This window comes from Glandiceps talaboti, chromosome 6 (genome assembly GCF_964340395.1).
Source record: "Glandiceps talaboti chromosome 6, keGlaTala1.1, whole genome shotgun sequence".
NCBI lineage: Eukaryota > Metazoa > Hemichordata > Enteropneusta > Spengelidae > Glandiceps > Glandiceps talaboti.
In genome coordinates this window covers 9,360,145-9,386,275 of record NC_135554.1, presented here as the reverse complement: position 1 = coordinate 9,386,275, position 26,131 = coordinate 9,360,145, and the positions used below count along the sequence as shown (strand labels likewise).

The following is a 26,131-nucleotide window of genomic DNA, read 5'->3' as shown; positions in this document are numbered from 1 at the left end:
ATATACATTCAAATATAACATAAACTCTGTGTCTGTTGATACATCCCATGCATATGACATGGAGTCATAAAACTATACTATGGGCACCTTTAAGCAACTGTTTTGTTAAAACTGACTTCTCAATATTAAGGAGCGATCATGTGGCGAGGGTTGATTTGCGGATACCCGAAATTTCTGGTAACGCTAAGGTAAGGGAGAATGATAAGTTCATATTTAATTTAGTTTTAAGCTCAAATTTTGAGAGTATGTGTTGTTAAGACACACCCTAAATATTGAATGATTTTTTAAAGGAAAAAGAACTTTGGCCAAAACGCGATATTTTTTACCCAGATGTTGAAATGATGGCCTTTGACTCCAATATTTGTGGGAATTATCAATAATACACATCATCCCTCTTAATTGTGATAAAAACACACATATATATATACTGTGAAGTTTCCATAGTAATGTGCACATCAGGTCACGTTTGAACAATCTAGCATGTCCTATGTTTTGTAAGGTCAGGTTTCATCAAGTTAGATTTGCCCATGTATGGTCTAAGACATCCATATGCTATAAGCAAGTTGCTATAGTCAGATATTGGAACCGTTTCATCTAATTGGACGAGAACAGACTAACTATGATAATATTTCTGTGGGACTTTTCTCTTAATTACTGTAAGTGGTCTTCGGAAATTTGTGAACATTTTGATGAGTTGAATGTTATTTTACAAATTGTTCTCGCAATCAACCATTAGTACAGTTGCAATTATGAATAATCATCACTAATAGTAAACTACTCGGTGACTAAGCAAGCCATTGACAACAATTCACAATCAACTGACCAATACAAAGTTTGTCAACGCCTAGTATAAGTTTCACAATGAGTCTCCGGATTAGAGCCCTGGTTAAATATACTTGTCTAGTATATGGCTAAAATGATAGAAGAAACTTATTTAATAATGTTAGAAAGGGATGACATTGCTAAAATAGTAATTATTGAGATATATCAGTCGTGATAATAATAGATCTTTTTTGTTTTACCTATTACGTTTTGTTGATATTGAAAACACTTATAATAGTGAACACAACTTGTTATATGTTAAAACAAGGGAAATGGTAACAATTCTAAAACAAACAGTGTAATATCTCTCCTGCCAAACGCGGACAAATATGTGTTATACATAAAAAAAATGTCGATCAGTTTCGCTGCGCGATATTTTTGATTATTAGCTGCGACTAAGGATGTAGCGAAACGTCTGGAAAGTGTTCTCCCTTCCATTATTCACGAAAACTAGAGTGCGCTCATACAAGAAGCTAACGTTGCAGATAACATTCGTCTTATAAATGTCATGTTTTACAACTGTAAGAAAAAAGACGATGTTATTATTTTTGGAATATGAAAAGGCATTCGAATCATTACAATGGCCACTGATCCACAAAGCGCTTGATCTTCTCAGTGTTGGCTCCAATTTGAAAAAAATGGGTGAAAGTGTTTACATAAAGATTACCAGCTGTTTACTCAACAGATTGGTTTGATAACATGTTAAGCATGGAAGTCCCCTGTTAGCAGCCTTGTTTGTGATTACAATTGAATGGTTAGCTATTGCGTGACGATAAAGAATTCTCTCGGATAATTCTCCCAGATGGATCTTAAGAACTCGTGTCTCAGTTTGCGAATGACACCACTTTAATTTTAAACGGAAAGACGTCTCTTTATATTACAAAGGATCTAGTTGAATAAAATTGAATAAATAAAATTAATATTCAAGTCTCGCTATCAATATGGATAAAACTAAACTAGGCAAGCTTCGAAGGCAAGCTTCGAACTGACATGTTTGAAGACTGTGATATCAAACAAACAGCTAGCCCAATTAGACTCCTAGTACTTTTTGTTCGGTCACAAATAACGCTGAAACATATAACTTGAACATTCACCAAAAGTTGAGGAAGGTGAAGGCTAATCTAAATATCTGGAACTCACGAGGTTAACCCTGCAAGGGAAAGCATCACTGGCCAGATATCACGATGCTTCAAAACTAACTTAGTATTGTCCCCCATTTGCGTACCTAAGAACGACATCATAGAAGCCAAAAGAACATTTCTTGAATTTTATGCGGACAGGAAATCCGTAAAGACAAAACGTGACAATCTACTTGGCAAACCTCTATCTATGATTGAAACCCGGTGAAAAATTTACTACGTTGAGAGAATGTCGAAGCATACAAATAGGAGAGAATTATGGGATATTCAGCGTACTATGTGTTGTGCAGTCTTATGTCTGCTGGAATGCAGTACCACTACTTAGTTTCTACTTTACGCGTTATTCTATTCATCAATCAATATGTACGCCTGCTGACCATTGGAACACAGTGACTCAATCAGCAAAAGGTTTAGAAAACAACATTTTACTCGCGCATTGATACAGTGTATGTGATCAAATCGCTATAACACTGGCTGCCCTACACTGGCTGCCCTGTTTTATGTAGCTTCGTTATACACGATCAAATCAACGATGATCATGATTCAACCTATTTCTGTGGTGCTTAATATGGATAATGTCGACCATTGATTAACATGTGCAATGCCTAATCATTGATGTTTTAATAAATTCTAGTGAAATATTGTGATTGTTTGATGGCAAAATAATGCTTTAGTTACAACTTATACAGTTTTATCAATGTGACAGATTCAAAATCGCACTTTCGCCAAAGATTTATACTTGCTACTCCACACCTTTAGAAATTATTGACCACTAATAAACAGATACGAGATCTTTTATAAGTAATTGACCAAGTTTAGTTAATATCTTTTCGATAATTTGATGAAAAATGTAAAGCAGCATTTATATGTCACTCGGCTGAAGATGGCAACAGTTTACATTAGTAGCTACTCCACCACAAAACAAATCATTGTTTTGTATTTCTTTCAGTAAAACTATGATCGAGCAATTACATCCCCTCTTCGAAATGGATGAGTATCTTCCAAGATCTCTTGTGTTTCTGGTAAATCCAAATAGTAGTGCGATTGTCGCAGTTACCAAGCTACAGAAAGTGCCTTCATACGTTGTATCTGCGAGAATCCTGTACGGTGTTGTGAAGAATGAAATAAAGGAGGTAAAACCACAGTGACTTGTGCATTGAAGTACTCTTGCGCACTCTTGCTAAACTGTCTGTATTTAAGTTACATGGACTTCTTTTGTCAGTTCTCTCAATTAATGTGGTAAAAACAATTGTGTTCAACTGTGACAAAGAGACACATGGTCAAACATTATAAACTCAAAATATTTCGAGCGAACTGATCTTATTGATAGGGTCTGTGCTGCCTTTCAGGCTACAATCGTTGAGTACTCTCCCTAATAATATTCATGGTATGTAGTTATATGAATAGTAAGTGCTCATTTATCAACACGTTCAATACTAATAAATGGTGTGAAATGTGGGTATGTTAATGTTTTTACCTCTAGTAAGGGAAGGCCGTGTCAAATGTGTGTGTGTGTGTGTGTGTCTGTCTGTCTGTCTGTCTGTCTGTCTGTCTGTCTGTCTGTCTGTCTGTCTGTCTGTCTGTCTGTCTGTCTGCCTGCCTGCCTGCCTGCCTGTCTGTCTGTCTGTCTGTCTGTCTGTCTGTCTGTCTGTCTGTCTGTCTGTCTGTCTGTCTGTCTGTCTATGTGTCTTTCTATGTGTATGTCTGTCTCTGAAAACGACCATCGACGGTAATATGCTAGAGATTTCTACGCATAGTGCTCCCACAATGATTAGCGCAATATAAATCCTAATTCAGCACCCGTTGTACAGGGCTGCCTTGAAGTCTCTGTGAATGAAAAGTGTTTTAGTCTGAAACGATAAAGGAAGACTTGAATGAATGACCATAATGTAGATTAGATAGGGTTCGTAATATTCTAGTTTATTTACAAATTGACTTTTAATATCAATTAGACCTCTAACTTTGGCCCGGACAGTCTAAATGTTTCCCGGGCAGATATATTCGAGGTAGCCTACAAATTCGCCATGTCACTAGTACTGAACAACGTATTATTGTATACATCTCAGAGCATACAGTGAACGGCTAGAGGGACTATTATTCCTGTAAGGTATATATTCGATCGAATAGATGCTAAACATCACAAAACGTCATATCCTGGGCTTCAGAAGAGATATAATCATAATCAAAGTATGTGTATATATGTTTGGGGAGACGGGCAACTCATTGATCATATGACCTATCCGATCAAAGGTCAAAGTCATAGTCCAAATTCATGGTCATCTTATTGTTTCTATATTTTTATTAAAACGAAGGCAGAAGGTTTTATATAACTAACATCAGGCATAGTTGTTATAGCTGAAACTCGGTTACAAAATAGCAAATGATATAGTCTTTCACGAAAAATACAGCAAACGCTTATTTGGAAATGCTTTATTACAAAATCCTGTTACCATGACAACTGATATCAGGATCCACAATTATGAAAATGATGACAATACTGAAGATCTCAAGGTCCCCAAGTGCGGGGAAGGACAACTCCCTGAACACATGATCTTTTATGATCCAAGGTCAAGGTCACCGTCAAGATTTAAGGTCATCTTAATTTTTCAGTTTTTATCAACAAATCACTGAATCATTACAATAATTACAATTAACGATAACATTGTATGCAACAAAGAGGTCATAATAGAAAGATTATGACAAAATATATTGGAAGTTGATTTGAAATTACATAAATGAAATGACCAGGTCAACAAAATGATGTTAGCTTGTCAACTGATTTGCTATGTTGAATAATTCTGGAATACTTTAATGCTGTATATCTTGGTGTCTGGAAGAGCTATGAATATGATGCATTTGTCCTTATATTAGTTTTGAGGGATGGGCTACACATTGGTTACGTGATAGTTAACGTACACGGTCAAAGTAAAAACTGAGTGCAGGCATTTCCGGGGGTGGTGGTGTATATGAAATGCAAAGCTTGCATTCTTAAGATATAGCATAATTATCGAAAAAAAACATTAATTATGCAAATGTTCATTCATGAAAGTTATAAGCTACATTAACGAATTTCATAGGGCATAGCCGCTTTGTTATGGTTAACGTAATATGGTGTTTTGGTTGTTCGTACTGACGTTTTGGTTTTGACACATGTTTTTAATTGTCAAATTTAATAAGAAATATGTAATAATTATTTTCGAAATGTTACCGATGTAGTTTTAGTGATTTGTAAATTTCATAAATTGCACACGTGTTAGTTTAATTTTTAATTGTTCTGTGGTGGCGTTATATGTTTGTCATTCCAATATTATCATTTATACTAAGACTTTTAGTCGGGCTTGCAATCGATGTACGAAACTTAATTCCTACAATGTCCTGAAGGGAAGGGACATCGTCAGAATCAATGCCCGTCTGCAAGTTTATATAAAGTTAGTTACCACAGTGTCTCTATTTTTCTAAATCCGGCATGATAAACAAAAAAGATGACACTTTATGTGAACTAGATATAACTCTCTATATATACACAATTATGAAAAAAAATGTTGATAAGAAGCAACATAAACCCTATTGAATATTGCAATTAGTGTTTCATGACATATTCTTTTTTCTTACAGTTCAACGATGAGGTGATATCGTCTCTTCAGGAGATCCAGCAACATAATGAAACCACCCAAAGGAGAATATGGTTAGTTTTCCAACATCTGTAAGGGAGAGAGAGGGAGGGAGAGGGAGAGGGAGGGAGGAGGGGAGGGAGAGAGGGGGAGGGGGAGGGAGAGAGAGCACTGATATCGTAAAGTTTCTCCACAGCATTTTTAGATAAATTGCCTGTCAAATTGAAAGTAATACGTTAGATACAAATACCCCTTTTTAGCTCCGCTGTCAGCGAAAGCTGAAAGCGTAGCTTTAGGTATATGTTGTATTAAGGTATATGTATAGGTGGAATCATTGGTGTCTGTCAAACTTTTATATTTTCGTCATCTTCTCCGAAAGTGACAGTCAGAATTCTTCGATATTTGGAGTGCATGTTCCCTTGGGGGGAGGCTATTCAGATTTGTTCATGCCAAGTTGAGCTGTGCCATTTTCAATTTTTTATGATTTTTTTTTCAAAAAATGACATTATCATCATCTCCTCGAAAACTTCTTATCAGATTGCTTTGATATCTGGTGTGTTGATGCACAGAGGGTAGCTTACTTAGATTTGTTAATTTCAAGTCAGCACGTCTTCATTTTTATTTTTTATGATTTTTTTTTTGTAATTTGAAAAAAAAATGAATATGTTAATGAGCATTTTGGCCGACGCCATGTTGGAAATCAGTCGACGAGACTTTAAGTAAACTGCCACTTTTCAAAAGACACTATTGACGTCAAACAAGCAATGTAATATGTGCTATAGTCATAATTCTACGCATTGGGTGCCCAAATGACAAGCGTTTGTTCGAAACAGGGTTGAAAACTTCAAATCTAAATTCTGCATCCCTTCTGCATAATCAGCCAGTCCTCAACATCCAACATCCAACATCCATTTGCATACTCTATCCTGATTTGACCAGAAGCTGAAGCTGACCTCATTTGACCCGGCGATTTTCCACAGCAAGTAACAACACAGGACGTTCTTGGTACTCACTAAAATCACACTTCAGACCCACTATAAAAGTGTGATGTTTTCAGATAACATGTAACTTGCGATAAATTCTATATTGTCGTGCAATTTGGAGTGACAGTGAACCAGAATGAAGACAACTTGCGTAAGGAAGGTATGCGATTGAAGTTATGCAAGAGCACGACTGTGAATCGACCAAACTTTGTTTATTGGCCGACAGTTCAAATGTAAAGTTAAACGACATGAACGTGTCTTGCTATTTCCAAAATGCAAATATTTGGCAAGTAAAAATAATTAAAATAATTACAACTTTAATATGTCTTTCCCCGTTTTACATGTAAAGCCGAAAAGGTTCTCTCTAGTCATGTCAGTGATTATACCTGGGCTGCTTTGGTTCAGTACGAGCGAAGTGAGGCATGTTGAGGTATTTTGTTGAGAACTATAAATATTGCGAAATGTCAAGTACAAGGTTTAAATACAATGGAATGATGAAAAAAATGGCCGAGTCTGCTGACAGGCGCCTCTCACAAGAAACTCCGTATATTAAAATATCAGACGATGTATGTATTAGTCGCCATCTTAGTTTCCGTATGGCGACAATCCCAAGTACCCGGATGCACGAGGGACTAACCCGGAAGCAAGTCGTTGTCAGCCATACGTTACAGTGGTAACATCGTCCGAGAATTCGCTGCGTTCAGAGTGTCATTATAATTATTCACAGAATTGTTGTTTTCGAGTGAAAACCGTATTGTATGAATTGTATAACTCTAACAAATGGAGACATGTCAAGTTATATTTTGAAAGTTGTATCGCTAGTTTTTAGATTTTCTCACGTACTAATAGTACTATCTTACTTGGACTTGGACCTTACTCCAGTTCATCGGGAAGTTTAGCCAGTCCGATAATTCTTTCTGGTTTAGTTTACAACACTTTTGATCACGCAGATTTTGTTGTTGTGATGAAAAGAAATAAAAAAAAGATCACTTCAACCATTTCGTTGTGTTTTCTTTGTGAAAGGTAATCGAACATGAACGAGTGTTACCACTGTAACGTATGGCTGAGAATGACTACCTTCCGGGTACTTGGGATTGTCGCCGTACGGAAACTAAGATGGCGATTAATACATTTCTTCCCTATATATATCTACTACAACTAGTACAATTTGAATGTTGTTGACTTGGTAAATTTGTTAGAAAATTGAAATTCCAATTGCCTCAAAATTATTTTAGATCCGTAGTTTATTTCATTCATCATTAAAATTTTCCAGGGTTAAAGCTTGTAAGACACTGGAATTATTTATAGCCAACCTCAGAATCCTCTTTTTTTCTTTTTCTTTTGTGCATTTCCCAGTCATTTTTTTCTGAGATTTAGTGCAATTTTTCATAACAGTAAATTTTTGTTATAAAAAGGTGACTATGGTATAAAAGTACAATACATTACCAACTTCTGTGTAAAATGTGTTTTATAGTGAGACATCATATGAAACCAGTAACCACTTTATTACATCGCTAAAGCAAAACTGCATAGTGAAGAACTGAACCACTTCTACATGTCATCAAAATAAAAAATTAAATTAAAAAAAAACAACAGCGGAGCTATTCTGACCGATAGGTCGCTTGTTTTGAGTGTGTAACGTTTACAAACACTTGTGTTTGAGGAACACTCTGAATATGCTTGACTGGGTAAGGAGAATTCTGTGATGAGCGTGGGGCTTGAAATGTGAATAAAGTCACCAGTCCACGAAGAAAATAAAAGTGGCAGTAAGTCTCAAACATGGGATAAATACTATTTCACGACGGTTGGACATATGCATGTCATTGATTAATTCTATTTAAATCTTAATTTTCCGTTTTACTTAGTCTAATATTAAACATTCTGATAAGGTTGGAAAGGAAATCAAGTGATAGTACAGGCTAACCAATGTTACATTGAAGAAGAAATGTTTAAAACATTATATTGTTCTTATTGTTATTATATTTATATTTATATAAATGCTAATTCAAATTGGGTCCTTGAGCCTGAAATTTGAGCCCTATTGAAATATGTATTTTTTTATTTGTCACTAGTGCTACACATGCACAGTCAAGTACCACGAACGATGAGGATATATTGATCACCCGAGGATCATATGCAATTGCCAACCAGTTAATCCAATCGGCCCTAAACGGAACATGTTGTACGCAGAAGAAACATCTGTGGTATTTACTAGACTACTATATAAGTGAATCAAATATTGGTAGAGCAAAGGCTAAGAAGCTAAAGATTCAAGATAAACAAGACGACTTATCGATTGAAAATATGGAAAGTAACATAACAATAGTTGCAGTAACGTGTTGGCACTGTTTAAGATTTTTGCAAAATGACAATGACACACTGAAGATGTTACAGGTAATAATTTCAACACAATATGATTTCAATAATATATATAAATATATATATATATATATATATATATATATATATATATATATATATATATATATATATATATATATATATATATACTATTTCTTACGGAAGTTTACTTCTATAGTTGGCGACGGAATATTTACTTAATTCTTTGCGATTTTTTGAGACTGAGTCAGATTTTTTGGTCAGTAGCATGCTCTTTTCAGCACTGATTATACATAGCTTCTCAGTTAAACATATATTACAACGCGCAACGTTTCGTCTTATTTGTGTAAGCAGCTGCGTGGGTGATGATATCCCATTCAATATTGTTTGGTGGGTTCCTGTCCTTCAAATTCCAAATCCTGTTGGATAGCTCTGAGCTGTGCTGGAGTCTGTGTCTGTCTCTGTGTCTGTGTCTGTGTCTGTGTCTGTGTCTGTCTCTGTCTCTGTCTCTGTCTCTGTCTCCGTCTCTGTCTCCCCCTCCCTCTCTCTCGAATGTACAAAATAAAAACGCCGAATGTACCATTTCATTTAGGGAAACCCACATGCGTTATGTAGAAATATAGAAACCAAAGGTTTCATGTGTATTAAATCGTCTGTACTGCATACAATTATGTAAGTTCTTGCACTTGTCCGATAAATGATTACAGTTTCACAATATAATTGACAATAGTGTATTCCAGTAAATAGATATTTTAGTCTAATTTTGATATCCTAACAGGAGTGGTCTACCCTCATTGAAATGAGAGAACTTGATAGTGAATTGGTAAGGCCATGGAAGTGTCAAATCTTGGTATTTGTACGAGACAAACTACTAAAGGTAAGTAATACACTGTGTACAACATATGCATATGGAGAGAGAGAGAGGGAGAGAGAGAGAGAGAGAGAGAGAGAGAGAGAGAGAGAGAGAGAGAGAGAGAGAGAGAGAGAGAGAGAGGGAGAGAGAGAGAGAGAGAGAGAGATTCTGAAATATCAATGTATCATATGCCCGACACGAACACAACTATTAAACCAATCAGCAAATCAACATATTAATAACATGATAGCATTAATTCATACTTGTTGTGAAACCTGCACTTTCACTTTTAACGAAAAATTCTTCCAAATCTAGACTAGCATCTACACTAACAATGGTCTTTGAAAAGTTTTAAATGGGTTTTGTGTGAAAAGTAAATGTAAAGAGCACTTAACAAAATAAATGTCTAGCCATTATTGTAGGTTTTTTATATGCACAATATGGGTGGGTTTGCTCTTACAAAATTTATTTTTTGTCGACTCGAGCACACAGTGGAGTTCGTTGTATTTGTCTAATATTCAAATATCTTATCTGTTTCGAGCTGATTTCAACGTGAGTTATTTTTGACCTGAAGCCTTATCTATAATTGTGAACAATCGATATGTCCCGAGGGGTTAAAATTCTCCAATCATTAGAATCATGAGATTCCTCGATTGTCGCCAATATTTATCATCTTTGGCGCTGCGTAAATGTCAACATTATTAGCCCGTTCACTTCGTCATCGTGTGCTGGAATGTACTTACTTCCGCTTCTACATCACACATCATTCTATTCGTCAATCAATACACTACCTCAGACCACTTACGAACGTTATTGGTGTGAGCGCCTACTGACTATGGATCGCAATAAACCAATCAGCAATACATTTATATAACAAAATTTAGCTCTCGCATTTAAACAGAGAGTGAGGTCGATTTGAGAGTGTGATATCTCAGCTCACTCTCAGTTTGCAGGAACGTGAGAAACGCCTATTCAAACTCCTGGAAATGTTGAATGCGCGCACTTTGCACGGGAAATATACTATACAAATTATAGTGAAAGAGACAACATACCAACAGAAACTCACAATACCCTAAAAGAAAGAAACAATAACAAGAACATTTTGAAAATTTCTGTTTACCTCTTACAAATTGAATATATCTTGATTACGTCCAGTCGACCCGAAATGGTTATATATATATATATATATATATATATATATATATATATATATATATATATATATATATATATATAATAATTGAGACAATATATATATAATATATATAATATATATATAATATATATATATATAATATATATATATATAATATATATATATATATATTATATATATATATATTTTATAATTGAGACAATATGTTCAACATTTGTAGCAAAAACAATAGTACGTGTTCTGACGTTAGCTACTAGTACATTACATAGCAACAACAACATCCTTTGAAATACACGTCGAGCAGCAACGGAAATAGAATGACAGTGCAATCACAAAGAAATTTTGGTTTTCTTATTCAATATTGGAATATATTTCAACTCCTTTACGTTAGATTGCAGTAAAGGGTGTCATTGGAATATCGCTAATTTAGTTACACTGGATACAGAACATATTCTTGGATACAAAGCCTAATTGCTCCTATCAAGACTATCGATATATCGACTATTGAATTTTAATGATATGTATTTTTTCTTGATTTGCATTTCGTACGCTAATCTTTCTCGAAAAGTGGACCTCGGCTTTTGACCTCTACAAACATGTATCACTAACTCACCAACCTACCTACCCACCCCCTAACTACCATCCTACTTTCTTTCATCATTTCATTGGGAATACGCAATTCAATCTGTGTAATAAATCCTTACAAAACAGCATCACTACTAGAAGATGCGGCCAGACAGATAAACAAATCTCACACGCTTACAATTTCACGTAATGTCACACCGACAGAGAGATAGACAGACAGAGAAACAGGCAGGCATACAGATATACATACACGCATACTCACAGACACATTATATGGAGAAACAGTGAATGTGGTCTAACTTTTAATTTTTTTTCACTAGAAATATTTTGTAGGTGTAATGCTAATATGCATTATCAAGTTACCTGTGACTTAAGCTTGTAAATTACGTCCTCTACTTTGAAGGATAAATTATTATCTAATATATAATTAATGAAGACTATATATCAAAGAGAATTTCTGTTAAATATCGACGCATAGTTGAATTTCTTCACTTTTTATTTCACTAGTCAAGTCTGGAAGAATTACTACAGATGTATCTTTACTCCGAAGAGAATGGTATCGAACCTCTAATTCGTGAGAAAATCAGCGATACACTGCATAGTGAACTTCAAACTGACAGAAAGGTAAACAGTAGTACTTATATACTTTCAATTCATTTTTGATATTTATTAATACAAATTCGAGCCGGTAGGCGAGAATTTGTAGTCCGCGGAATCATGCAAGGAGCATTATGACGTAACACTATAGTTACATTAATTTCATGGGATTATATATTTATCACATAATTAATTTTTTTCCACTTTTTTTCCTACAATTTTGAATCGAATTTTGCGAATACTGCATCGTTTCATCGCACTTTATTCTTCATCGCGTATCAAAAGATGGTGTCCGGTGGCTATGCAAATTACGTAATCGCGTAACCTGTTGCGGGGTCAATCTTACGTACAGGTTACACTATGCTGTGATTTCCCAACCAAAATTATCGGTCATAACCTAGCGATGTACGTGTAATATCTAATTTAGCTTTAAAACGTAAGTAAACTTTGTTTGAATGCCACTTTTGTTGTGACATTTTAATTATACTCGGTCAGGAAGTGTACGTTCGGAGCTCGACGGAAAATCGTAATCTACCGGTTACCGGCCGGCTGATACATACAAACTGTCATCGATAATCTACATGGTTTTTAGAAAGAATAAAATCTTTTAAATAAAAATAAAAGCACCTCTACGTATCGGACCCATGCCACCCAATGACGTATGTAAAGTAATGAGTGCATTTAAGGTTTGAAAGTACATAATTATTGCGACAACTTGATAGTAGTGTAGCATTGGCAGGAACACTCGAACAGTTGAAAAAAAAGTTCGGTAGAAAGGGGGTCATATGACTTTTTGATCTGCCCTGTTTGACGTCACACAGGTGAAGATTTGCACGGGCGTATATGATATACATACATATATGTATATATATATATATATATATATGTATATATATATATATATATATATGTGTGTGTGTGTGTGTGTATGAATGTATGTATGTATGTATGTATGTATGTATGTATGTATGTATGTATGTATGTATGTATGTATTATATATATATATATATATATATATATATATATATATATATATATATATATATATACATATACAAGAGTAGTTAGGTAAATGGATATGTATCCCAGAAAGTAAACACAATATCAACCTAGTAATAAGACCACGCTCACAGCTCATTTATTTATTGATTAAACTTCGACAATAAGTCATGGGAAAAGGTCGCACAGGTGGAAAGCACCTATACAAGAGCAACCCTCCACATACAACAAAAACACACAAAAAGAAAGCTAACAAGAAAATTAAAAACAGTAAATACAATATATAAAAATGTACACTAAACGAATAACATACGAGAACAGAATTAAGAAATACGACACTTGGCACAATGACATCGATTGACCCATGTGCAAGTATTAAAAGACAAAAACTATTTTCCAAAAGATTTCTATCAAATATACGGAGATTTTTATATGAATTGACACTTACTGAAAACGACAAGTCCGATTTGACTGGACAAGCGTTCCATGTATAAGATATTCTGTTACAAAATGACTGTCGATATGCTTCACTGCGAAATTGTGGCATTTTCAGTAAGCTGTCTGAATGAAATGTACATATTTATCAATATTAAATCGTAATCATTATTAATACATTAATACATTTAAAAAAGAATACGCAATCAGACATCGCTCTCCTGTAGCTGTGGGGAAGAAGGTTTAAGGAAAGAAGACGATCTTTATAATCAACCCCTTTACATTGATTGTAACCAAGAATGTATTTAGTAGCTCGTCTTTGGACACCCTCCAGTTGAATCATTGATATTTTTGTACAAACAGACCATGATTGAGTAGAGTAATCTAAATTAGTTCTAACCAAAGAGATATACAAATTACGCTTAGTTTGTACCGCGCACGATTGACCGCTAGACTGTAAGATACGTCGTGACGTTTCGCCCTCATCACCGGCCTCCTCTCACGTTCTTGTCTACGTTCTGGTAAGTACATGTTTAACTGTGTTTTACCACTTGTACTCTCGAGTTTCACCTATGACAAATAAAGATTGCCACAAAAATGTCTTGTCAAATCCATGGAATTAAAACAGAACATAAGTAGCACCATTACCGTTCTTCACTTTCACTTTGAAAGTAACCAGGCTAGACAACCTACGAACGCATGTCGAATCAGGGGCATGAGGCAACAATTCTGGTGAAACTCGAAAGTGATAATGATGTCATACAGGTAATAAAGGCCCAAGTTAGCTATGAGTCACATTTACATACTTACTTCTTTATTTATAGTACACGTTTACACATATTTGTTATTTTGGGTATAAGGCCAGAAATGGAATGATTAAAAATATTATATGTATGTACTTGTACACTTTCTGGTGTTTTAAAAAAACTGAAACATTTTTTATAATAATCGCAGAATTTTTTTTAATATCAATATGGAAGACTCCAAAAAAGAATAAAGAAAAAAGAAAGTATACCGATAGACATGGTGCAAAATCGACGCTTAGTGCGACAGCTGACGCGCTCCGCTGCTTGGCATGCTCGAACTCAAACGTATTCCTTGCTTAAACTTGTAATACAGAGGGGTAGGACACAGCATCGAATAAACCAATCAGGACGCTTCAAATCGAACATGTGACCCTTGAATTTTCTCTCGAAGCTTGATACCACCTGCTGCCCTCTTGTGGTGAGATATATATTTCGCATGTTGCAGCATATTGTTGCGTTTGCGGGACAGTAAAACAGATTGCCGAAACAGCATATTATATGAACTGAAGCTCCGAAACGGTGCGTCTTTTGCGAGGGATATAAACAAAAACACAATTGATAATATCTTAACGATGATTTAACCAGATACTTCAATATTTCAATGGACATATCATTATAATGTGCATGTCATCGTCATACATCGTTAGCCAATGACGCTACAATGTTGGTTCTCAAGTTGAGAGAACACATGTTTCTAAAACCGCCGGCGACTGCTGCAGTGTCAGAGCAATACCACAATTTTTTGATTGGTGGAATCTAAAGATTTGCATATAGAATTACAGATGGTTTCAATGACGTTAAATATTGTCAAAAGACTAATGAATCTGAATTGTTGTTTAGGTCGTGTTCATTCAGGTTATCGTCCGTATTTGCATATGAATTTCCCATTAAGGAGGGGGTGGTATAGTTGACCGTCGGTATAAGCGCTTGGGTGAAAACCCACTATTAGCACATTCTTTCAGGATACGTGCAGATAGAACATCTGGTCCACAAGTCATATTTATATTTAAATTTCTCAAAGTTTTAACAACCTCGTTTACATCAATATTCACATTTCCCAGATGCTGATGTTGAGTAACTTCAACATCGGGAAAACTACGAGACAAAGGCTGAGATGTAAAAATAATACGAAAGTAATAGTTAAACAGACTAGCTTTTGAAGCTGCGTCAGAATGGTAGATTGTCAGAATCACCGTTCATAACATAGAAGTAAATTTGACCAGTTTCAGTAACTTGTAGCTTTACATCTTTTGCAAGTACACGTGTGACAAAAAGTAATGGAGCTATGGCTTGTTTTCAAAATATACCATGGCAATATGGAAATATTCATGAAGGGTTACAGGTCGTTTCGCCCCATAACCAGTTCGCCCCATTGCCAGTTCGCACCTACTTAGTCGCTTCGCCCCAGCGGTTTGGTCGTTTCGCCCCATGTGGTAAACAATGGTTATGGGTTAGAATACGTAGTTTTGAGACAGTGCTCTCCCACGATCGAAACATTACGGCCACATTCGTAAAACAAATTACGGTATTTTTTCAGTTTACTACGTAGTATCTCCTGTTACTAAACCAAGTAATGATGAAAACCACTGACACGTGCCGTGTTTATAGGTCAACTTGAAGTTGAAGTAGAACCTTAGTCCATGAGTACAGACGATCATTCCGACTTTTTTGCAATTTTCATTATATGTACATGTAACTTGTCTTTTAATTTCATGATGTCGCCCTATTCTGAAGCAAGTTTGCTTGAAGTTTTACCGCGATCTGGTCGATTGATACACAACCTCGCATCAAAACCATGTACAACCCGTTTACGTTTCAAGGCGAATGGGTATAGAGAACTTGTTCACTTTATCTGATAGATGCGTTGCCGACCATTTACAATGGTTTCGTTTTTGCGAACGATGCCGAGTTTGTATGAATTTTTATGTCATGTCGACGTAGTTTAGTCGATTGATAGACAGCTGTCATAGCTTTTTCTATTCGTTGTAATCATTCACACTCCATTGACATAGGCCATGATGGACAAACATGTGTCTATGTCAAGCCTATAGAATGACTACTGGCCCATCAAATTACTTAAAGGTGATTCAAAATGCTCAGATTCACTATCGCTAATTTGCTAGACTACATGTTTGTGAAATGCATTCTGGTTTTAAAACTTTTCAAAAGCGTCTGCAAACACCTTAAAATTACTTTTTTTCAGTCACTTCCCTTCGGATTTACTTCGAGAGTTTTCGGGTATTTCCGGTCCCACCTAGACCACGGGATTTTATGACGTCATAAGGGGTACACGTTAGCACTAAGACTATGACGAGCGTAGTCACTAGGTGAATAAAACTCAACAGCATTGTGAACAAATACATTGCTAGTGGTTGTAACAGACATCAGTAAACAAAAACTACACTCTACATGTCTTATTAACCAACATTTACCGATATTTACTCACACTTTCTGACTAATTGGCAGTGTCTGTGGGTATAAATGCTAAAATATTATCTCCCCATATTATGGCAAAATAAATCAAAACGGCTAGACTACAGTATAGATATACATAAACACTTGTAATGTCGCTCGCGTATTTCAATTTATTTATCAGATTTTTTTTTATTATTTGCCGAGGAGAAGCATTACAATATCTTCGACAGGCATGGCGTCGACAGCATATTATAGCCCACTATACTCGACTATACTCACTGTTGTCGCCTTTTGAACGGCGCATTTAGCAACAAAGTAAACATATTTATCTTGAATAAATATACTAGCTATTAGATTGCCATATTATCAGCAATAAAATTGTAAAGAATTGAGGACATTTCGTGAGTTTAGTGTTGTCATTTACATGACTTTGTCTTTAGCAACTCGTCTGGAAGAAAATTTGTATGGTTTCCCTTGTTGCGATATCTCTTAATTTATGCAACAAGCGGCCTTTTTAATATTCATTAGAAGAATTCTGTAACGAATCATGGTATTCGAAGTATACAGTTTAGGAAACCAACAAATCAAATATCGTGATGTGTTCATGATATTAAATATGATTGGACAATATTGACGTCGGCAATCAAGGTCGTGACCCCAGCACATGGTTATGAAAGAAAGCCTGCAACTAGATACTTGGCTAGCCATGTCCGGTCCAGTTTCTCAGGGTTTGTTTTGAAGTTAGAGACGTTATTTCTGTACGACTTTAAGAATTTTACAATATATCTGATTGATAAATATGGATTACATCAACACATGGATAAATTTAAGCCGACACGAATGTGCGTTGTGCTCTCCCGATTCATCCATACGTACATTGTACATACACTGCTTCAGCTTTGATCGGCGGAACTATCCTAGTATAAGCTTACTGCCGCGGCCGCGGTGACTGCACAAAACTTGACAACACTACCCCTCTACCGATATATAATAATCACCTGTATACCGCGATAAAAACAAGCAATAATTCGAGTCCCCAACAAGTCGATGAGACCTACTTCTGTTCTGTCCAATCCGAATGCGAGTTTCTTAGGTTTTATATGTGTTTCAGACTCGGACTAGAGTATTACGCCCTAGACAATAATAGATGTAAACTTGTGTTCACAAGCCAAACATGTGACAATAGTCAATACAAGACCACAACGAAAACTGTGAAAAACGTACAGGTCAGTCTCATTTTATATATGGACAACAAAATTAGGTCGGTCACAGTTCCATTTACATGATGCAATGACTCGGAGCGTACTTCCATATGCTGGGAGCAAATCGAATCAATTAGTGTATTATGGGACCAACAAATATATTGTGGCACATGTCCCAATACGCCTTCTTGAAGTTTCCCATTGGTATTATAATAGCTAGTATATGTATTCGAGATGAAATATGTTTACTTTGTTGTTAAATGCGCCGTTCAAAAGGCGACGCGAGTACGATTGGGCTAAAATATGCCGTCCTTGGCCCAGGGATGCTGTCAAACGTCACGACGGTATCGTAATGCTTCTTGTCGGCAAATAGTACAGATAAATAAAAGTCAATGAATGTGAAACACGCGACATTACAAGTGTTTATATATATCTAGTCTAGCCTTTTTGATTTATTTTGCCATAATATGGGGAGATCATATTTTAGCATTTATACCCACAGACACTGCCAATTAGTCAGAAAGTGTGAGTAAATATCGGTAAATGTTGGTTAATAAGACATGTAGAGTGTACTTTTTGTTTACTGATGTCTATTACAACCACCAGCAATGTATTTTTTCACAATGCTGTTGAGTTTTATTCACCTAGTGACTACGCTCGTCATAGGCTACGTGCTAATCATGTCTCCTTATGACGTCATAAAATCCCGTGGTCTAGGTGGTACCGGAAATACCCGAAAACTCTCGAAGTAAATCCGAAGGGAAGTGACTGAAAAGGGTAATTTTAAGGTGTTTACAGACGCTTTTGAAAAGTTTTAAAACCAGAATGCATTTCACAAACATGTAGTCTAGCAAATTAGCGATAGTGAATCTGAGCATTTTGAATCACCTTTAAAGTATATCGCCTGATAATCACAGTGGGCTACACACTTCAGAGATTGTTTTCCTGTATGTGTATTATATCCACGCATTTCATTTGTAACAATCTTTCTCATCATAACAAACAAATCTATTACTGTCGATCATAATTCTCGATTGATATTTCAAATGAGTCATTAATAAGGTGGTCTTTCGTACTAATTCACGGAAATTAACGAAATGCAAACGTTGGTCACTCCACTACACATGCTACATAAGCCTGACAAGAGACGTCGTACTAAGATATGATAAACAGGGTTCTGCCGTCATCACGCGGATCTATATTATCAGTGAAGGATATAGAACAGAAACGTAACACCTTTGTCATATATTGTTTTGGCCCATTAACTCTTTTTCTTTTAACAAGACGTAGAACACCGATAACATCGACGCATTTTCTTTTAGGTCTTTTACAACCACACGTAGAACACCGATTGCATCGATTTCAAACCTCACGTGTTTCTCGTTCCGCAAAAAGCCTCACTTGCTTTTTTAGTTCAAAATAAAGTTTGAAACATGAGCTTTGTGGAGTTCCTCGGAAAGATTTATAAGCATACAGATGTGTATTGATACCCATTCACACCTTGAAACAAAAGGCGTTAAGAATTTATGTATCCTTTTAGAGACCTAGCTATAACCCACTCATTCTCAGCACTCAATTTGCATGCATCAAAACTACTGAAGACTAAGTAAGCACATCCTTTGAGAAGTTGATTTGCTCTTTCGTTCCGTTATTATATGCGTCCCATAGTGCGAATATCTTTTGTTGTAATTTCACATTCTTCTTCCGTCACTCAAAATAACCGACACTAATTGGCGGCCTCTATTGTCTTCCGGCACCACACAGTAAACATAATGTAAATATATAACCCATTAAAACCCCCCAAAAAAACAACATTTTTTATCTAAGTCAGCAGACAACCATACTATTATTATTTATTACTATAGTAAATACATGCACGGTGCATGGATTTACGTCACTTCATGACTCAAGGGACAACTAGCTCTGTATGCAAGCAGGACTAAATACCCGGACATATACATGTATATTAGTTTGCACAGGCTGGTACTAGAAACATTCGAACATAAATCATGAGGATGGGTTTTGGTCAATTGTCCCTCCTTCCGTACTCATTGAATTACTTGTGTGCTCTGAGTGACACTGTAACTTCCTTATTGTCGGCATTTTCGGGTGAAGGGTTGTTTAATCAAAAAATTACTTTAAACACCCGAGGTCTATTCAGCCTACAAGCACGTGTAAAGAGAATCCAACACAGGCAACCCCCGTTCTATTGAGACTCTCACACGCTCGCGCTCTCATTAACACTTGCATATGACATGACAAAAGACAATGCACTGGGGCAGTATTTCTAATGGGCTTTAGTACCTCCATGTTCTAATGGTGTAAGGTAACATTCATCATTCAAATTAGCCATAGCAAACACAGTGGAAGTTCTCATGATCACAGTTTGAAGTATTGTTGTAATCAAAGCCGAGGTTATGTTGTCTTACCTGAACTGACTAACGTCAGGCTAAACAACTTTGTCTTCGGTGTGGCTGTGTCGATGCAGGTTTGAATATACTAATTCGTATGTCTTGCATCAACACTTGCTATAATCCGTCCTACGGGATTTTCCAGGGTGATACGTTTATATACCAGTCAGTCCTCCATCGTTGATGGCGTCCTGATGGGTTGTTCCATTATTGCTATAGTACGGTTTCCAGAGGGGCACTGGAAACCGTTCATACAACAGTATAAACACCGCGATGATATCGGCACAACTCCCTCCCATTCAATAAGGGGCCGCATGCGCGTTCCCTTTTTCAAGAAAAAAGGGGTGTTTTTTAAAACAATCTCTCTAGACTTCCAAAACAGGGGGCGCTTTTTCATTAGATCCAAGAGAATTATACAGGGGGTAATTATAACACAACATTCTAATAGTAATACCGCATACCATATATAATATCTATGCGCATACCCATGACCTTGTCCTTACCCGCCGTTGTAGGGGGTATGTACTGCGCCTACACCCACAGCTATAGGGTATGTATCGTCCAGAAAACCCCTTGGTAGGAGGTTGGGTCATCTGAACTACCTTTGTCTCCCCCCAAGTATTATTCATTGTATTCAATGGGTTGACTAACTACGGCCAGTCTTCGGCGGTCTAAGATCTTACTTCAATCTTTGTTACTTGTACATGTGCTTCAATCATAGACAAAATGTCTATGCTGCGATTAACTTTTTTCTTTCAACAACCTCGCCGCTAGTTAGTCTGTTGTCGTCATTCAATTGTTTGCTACAATGTTTCTAAAGACGTGAGAACGATCCGACAAGGCCATTTCACACTATTCGGCAATTTAAACAGAAAAACAAACAAATACTGATCGAGTTCTCTCTACCCATTCGCCTTGAAGCGTAAACGGGTTGTACATGGTTTTGATACGAAGTTGTGTATCAATCGACCAGATCGCGGTAGAACTTCAAGCAAACTTGCTTCAGAATAGGGCGACATCATGAAATTAAAAGACAAGTTACATGTACATATAATGAAAATTGCAAAAAAGTCGGAATGATCGTCCGTACTCATGGACTAATGTTCTACTTCAACTTCAAGTTGACCTATTAACACGGCACGTGTCAGTGGTTTTCATCATTACTTGGTTTAGTAACAGGAGATACTACGTAGTAAACTGAAAAAAATACCATAATTTGTTTTACGAATGTGGCCGTAATGTTTCGATCGTGGGAAAGCACTGTCTCAAAACTACGTATTCTAACCCATAACCATTGTTTACCACATGGGGCGAAACGACCAAACCTATGGGGCGAAACGACCAAACCGCTGGGGCGAAACAACTAAGTTGGTGCGAACTGGCAATGGGGCGAACTGGTTATGGGGCGAAACGACCAAACACCTTCATGAAGTACTTCAGCCATTATATTACAACATATTCTTTGGTTACTTTCGATTACGAATTTGTTTTCTCCATTTTTCATAGAAATTCAAAGAGCTGCTTGTCAAAAGATTTGATCCAAAAAAACATCCAAAGACGGCTGCACTTGGTTCATTATATACTGATCTGATTGTTAGAGAATTGCAAGGTACAAGTTCTATTGCCAAAAAGGATCTGATCAGCAGAATACTTCATGACAAACTATGGTGTATGTTTATACAAATCTTTGGTAAGTTATATTTATTCATCTTTTCTTGTTAACTTTATTCAATTTCTTTATATACACCGTTTAAATAATTTGGAATCACTGTGTTTAGATCTTACACCTGTTTTCCGTAGACTGAGTCAAAACTATTAAATGAACTATCAATATCATGCAGTGAGCCTGACAATGACTTCGGTTTCAGGTTGAGATAGACACCAAAATGATAATACACAGACATCAATGTGTGGGCTCTGTATTTAGTTAATGATATAAACAGTAACAGCATGCACACTACTACACAAGGTATAATCTGTTGAAGTTCAAACAAAATCCATGGTCATTGGTATAATCTGTTAAAGTTTACAGCTGATTTGACAAAATAAAGTACGAAAATCATTGCAAAAACATATATACAGGATAACTGCTTTGTATATTGACAACATTTTTAGGTAATATCGGAAGAGTATGTGTCTAAACTTTAACATATTCTACAAACTTTCACTGGCTGGTGACCATGGGTTTAGTTTGAACTTCAAATGATTATACCTTGTGTAGTAGTGTGCATGCTGTTACTGTTTATACCATTAATTGTAAGTGATGTTTGTATGCTATTTTTATGGTGTTTATCTCAACATGAAACCTAGTGATCAGGCTCACTGATCTTGATAGTTTATTCAATGGCTTTGACTCGGTCTACGGAAAACAGCTGTAAGTGTCTGGGGGTACCCATGTAATATGAAGAACGCAAATTCTGAAAAACATACAAATTGAGCTGTAAATGACTTTAAATACGTGACTTTGGAACACCTTTTCAGCACAACTGAACTGAGATGCAATAAAGAATCATTGGTGATATAGTGTACGCATTTTTGTTGTTGTTGTTGTTGTTATTATTATTATTATTATTATTATTATTGTTGTTGTTATTGTTATTGTGTTTGACGACACAGACATTTAATTCATCATTGTATTATCAGATATATCCTTTCTGTTTGCATACCTAACTTATACCGGAACCTCTACCTTCTGAGTCAAATTTATTATGGGCACAGAGAGGTTACGTATCTAAGCAGGAGAGTATCAGACTTGTTTGTACAGGTGTCATTTATTCAACACTGGTTATTTTGTTTAAGTGAGTTCATTTCTCCAGGAAATATTGTAACTTGTCAAACTTTAGCCACTGTTGATTGTTAAATGTTGCAAATACCCTCACTGACTGCCTTCTCCCAATTTAGGTGAAGCAAGGAAATCCCTTTCCGAGGAAGGGAAACAATGTTTAGACAAGGTTGGCGATTGCATAAGAAGTGTTGCCGATGATGTTAAATCTGGAGATATAGAAGCTGAGGTCATCAAATTGCTTGAAAATGAGAAGACACAGTTTGAAGTTTTATGGCGGTTCATATCACAAAGCCGTGGTTTAAACCCAGACGAAGAAGTGAAATGTTTACAAGAATCCCTCAAGCTGAGAGAGAAGGAAAGAAAGTCACTTCTAGATTTCGACCAATTTCTTGATAATCTGAACAACATACTTAAAGGGTTGAAAACCAAAGGTAAATATTTGACGCCTATTACCTGGCTATGAAGGCACTATTAGACGTCTATAATCCAGAGAGCTGTGATGTAGTAGCTATTTCCCGAGGCTGTAAATGGAGGAAAATAGTTCCTATGTAACAGCGCAGGCGGTAATATAACAAGGTTCAGCAGTAGGGAGGTCCTAGGTTCGATACTCACTCGAGACATGGAATTATTCCAAACCCACAATGTCACTTAGTCTTAAAAAGTGTGTTTTTGTTTATGTGTCCATTCGTCTGCATGCAAGGCGAATTCTGGTAGTAATATGGTTTAAATCTCAGGCAAGAGATGGCCTGAACTTCCAAAATAATATAACTAGGCAGAGCCCATAAGCTCGCGCAGGGTAGGTTCAGTTTTGAGCGGCTAGGCTGCCTGGGCCAAGGTTCGTACACTTGATTTGGATCATTTTCCAGGGTTGTTGACCATCAAAATTTATTTTGTTAAATGAATGAATGACATCTAATTCCCTGACATGGACGAGAAGAAATTAACAACGGCTCTCACAATACTAGTATGTCACAAAACATTTTAAAGAAAGTCAACACTCTATGTAGTTGTTGGTTTCAAAAAACGTCATAGCCATTAGGTTAATATTGTTCATTTTCAATCGGCCAATATATTATACACCCTCCACCAACGTTGGCCTTTGGACAAAATGTTTTTAGGAATGTAAAAAAAATATCAAAACCACACTTTCACAACCCCGAAATTCAACTGCGCTATGTCATCAGTGGTCCGTATCGCGTACCGTCCATCAAACATTCAAATAGTGTAACAATTTCTAGGCTGGGTTACAGTGATACCTCGATACTCGTTACAATGTTACGATAATCGTGGCTAAGAGGCCTCCTGCAATGCATGACGATACGGTAGCGCGTGGAGAAAGCACGTAGTATATGGAAGGCGCATGTGTAGTCACTGCGTGCCTCATGCATCCATGGGAGAACCAACCAATTTTTGTTCGCATAGAAATTTTCGCATAGGATATAGGACGCGCATGCGTACTAGTCATTGAGCCGCTGCGCGGGAGCTTCGCTGCCGCTAAATCGAGCTAATACCTCATAATATCGACATCAACTTCAACAAGTGATTATTAGCACAACGTAACTGGTAATGTTCAGTAGTGCTATAGACATGGCTGCAATGTATGTTTGTCTGTGGGCGTACGCTCATTGGACGACCTAAACTCAAACTTGCCTTAACGATTGCCTTGATATTTGATGGGGACATTACTTTTGGTGTCTAGTTGGGAAATTGTTCAAATGAAAATGACCACAATTCGTCAAAAAGCTTCAACTCAAAAACTACTTGGCAGATTGGTCAATCAGACTGAAACTTGGTGAGATGTTTCTGGAAGTGTTTTTCTGCAGATTTTCGTCAAATCATTTTGACACAATTGGCCTTTAGCAACACCCAAATGGCAGTATATTTGATCGAATAACAATATCATCTGGTAGGCAAGTGAGTAAGCATTCGTAAATTGTATGCAAATATCCCTGGCCACCATAACCCTGCTCATAGCAACAGTCAACTGGTGGTGTAGTTCACAAAGATAACAACAGGGATTCTTAGACAAATGAGCAAATATTGAAAAGTGTATACAGCTATGACAACGGCCAAATAATCAAATATGTTGCAAAGATAACAGGATTCATAGACAAGGGAAAAAACATTCCAAATACGTAAATGTGCCTAGCAAAAAGACCACGCCCATAGTAACAGCCAAATGATCACTTATCTTGCAAAAACAACAACAGAGATTCATAGACAAGTGAACGGACATTCAAAAATGTATTCAAATAAGTCTAGCAACATGCCCATACCAATAGCAATAGCACAAATGATCGCGTATATTGCAAAGATAACAATGGGGTTTGATAGGCAACTGGATAATCATTGTTAATTATTCAGTGAATGAACTTCTATATCTAGCATGGATCAGTATGTGGACAGACATAAAAACTGTACAGTTGCGCTATACAATGCCACTCTTAGTCTCCCAAAGGGGGACTATTGCAATGGGCTCCATTCATGCATCTGTCTGTTTGTCCATCTGTGTGTCTGACCGTAATACATCATTTCTCAGACATGCAATTGAAACGTTGTTGGTCCGCTTACTGTGAAGTTTATCGATACTTAATGTTCTAGCAGGGAAGTACTCACTCGCACTGCTGTTCCAATCGTCAGTCTGTTCTAATTACGACTATAACGTTGAATAAGCCGGCCAACTAGTTTCTTCTCAAACCATCTCTTCTACGAGCCTACAAAGTACCGTACCTTCTTGGACCGTTTGTTGGAAAGGACTCACAACGAAACCTTCATATCTGGTGCAACGAACGCCAAGCTAACAAATTGGTTGATTTTATTCCGTTATTAATCTCCGCCTCCGTCCTTCCTATTTTAGATGGGCCGAAAACCCCACTTAAATACATTTCAAAGTTTATATTTATCTCTATTCTTAGAGTATCGTATGAACGACATCTGAGATTCAATATCCAATCACCTTCTCCAGATTAGTAATAAAAGTTCATATCTCAA

The 26,131-nt window shown here is 36.5% G+C and overlaps 1 protein-coding gene across 1 annotated transcript in view; it reads left to right on the top strand.

Moving 5' to 3' along the window:
- Positions 1-26,131, top strand: part of LOC144436803 (E3 ubiquitin-protein ligase RNF213-like) — a 181,123-nt gene that overhangs the window by 65,359 nt on the left and 89,633 nt on the right. The window contains exons 16-22 of the mRNA XM_078125663.1: positions 2,911-3,094; positions 5,576-5,646; positions 8,628-8,949; positions 9,674-9,772; positions 11,997-12,113; positions 21,862-22,045; positions 23,257-23,571. Coding sequence (XP_077981789.1) covers positions 2,911-3,094; positions 5,576-5,646; positions 8,628-8,949; positions 9,674-9,772; positions 11,997-12,113; positions 21,862-22,045; positions 23,257-23,571 — 1,292 coding nt within the window. The remainder of the gene's footprint in view (positions 1-2,910; positions 3,095-5,575; positions 5,647-8,627; positions 8,950-9,673; positions 9,773-11,996; positions 12,114-21,861; positions 22,046-23,256; positions 23,572-26,131) is intronic.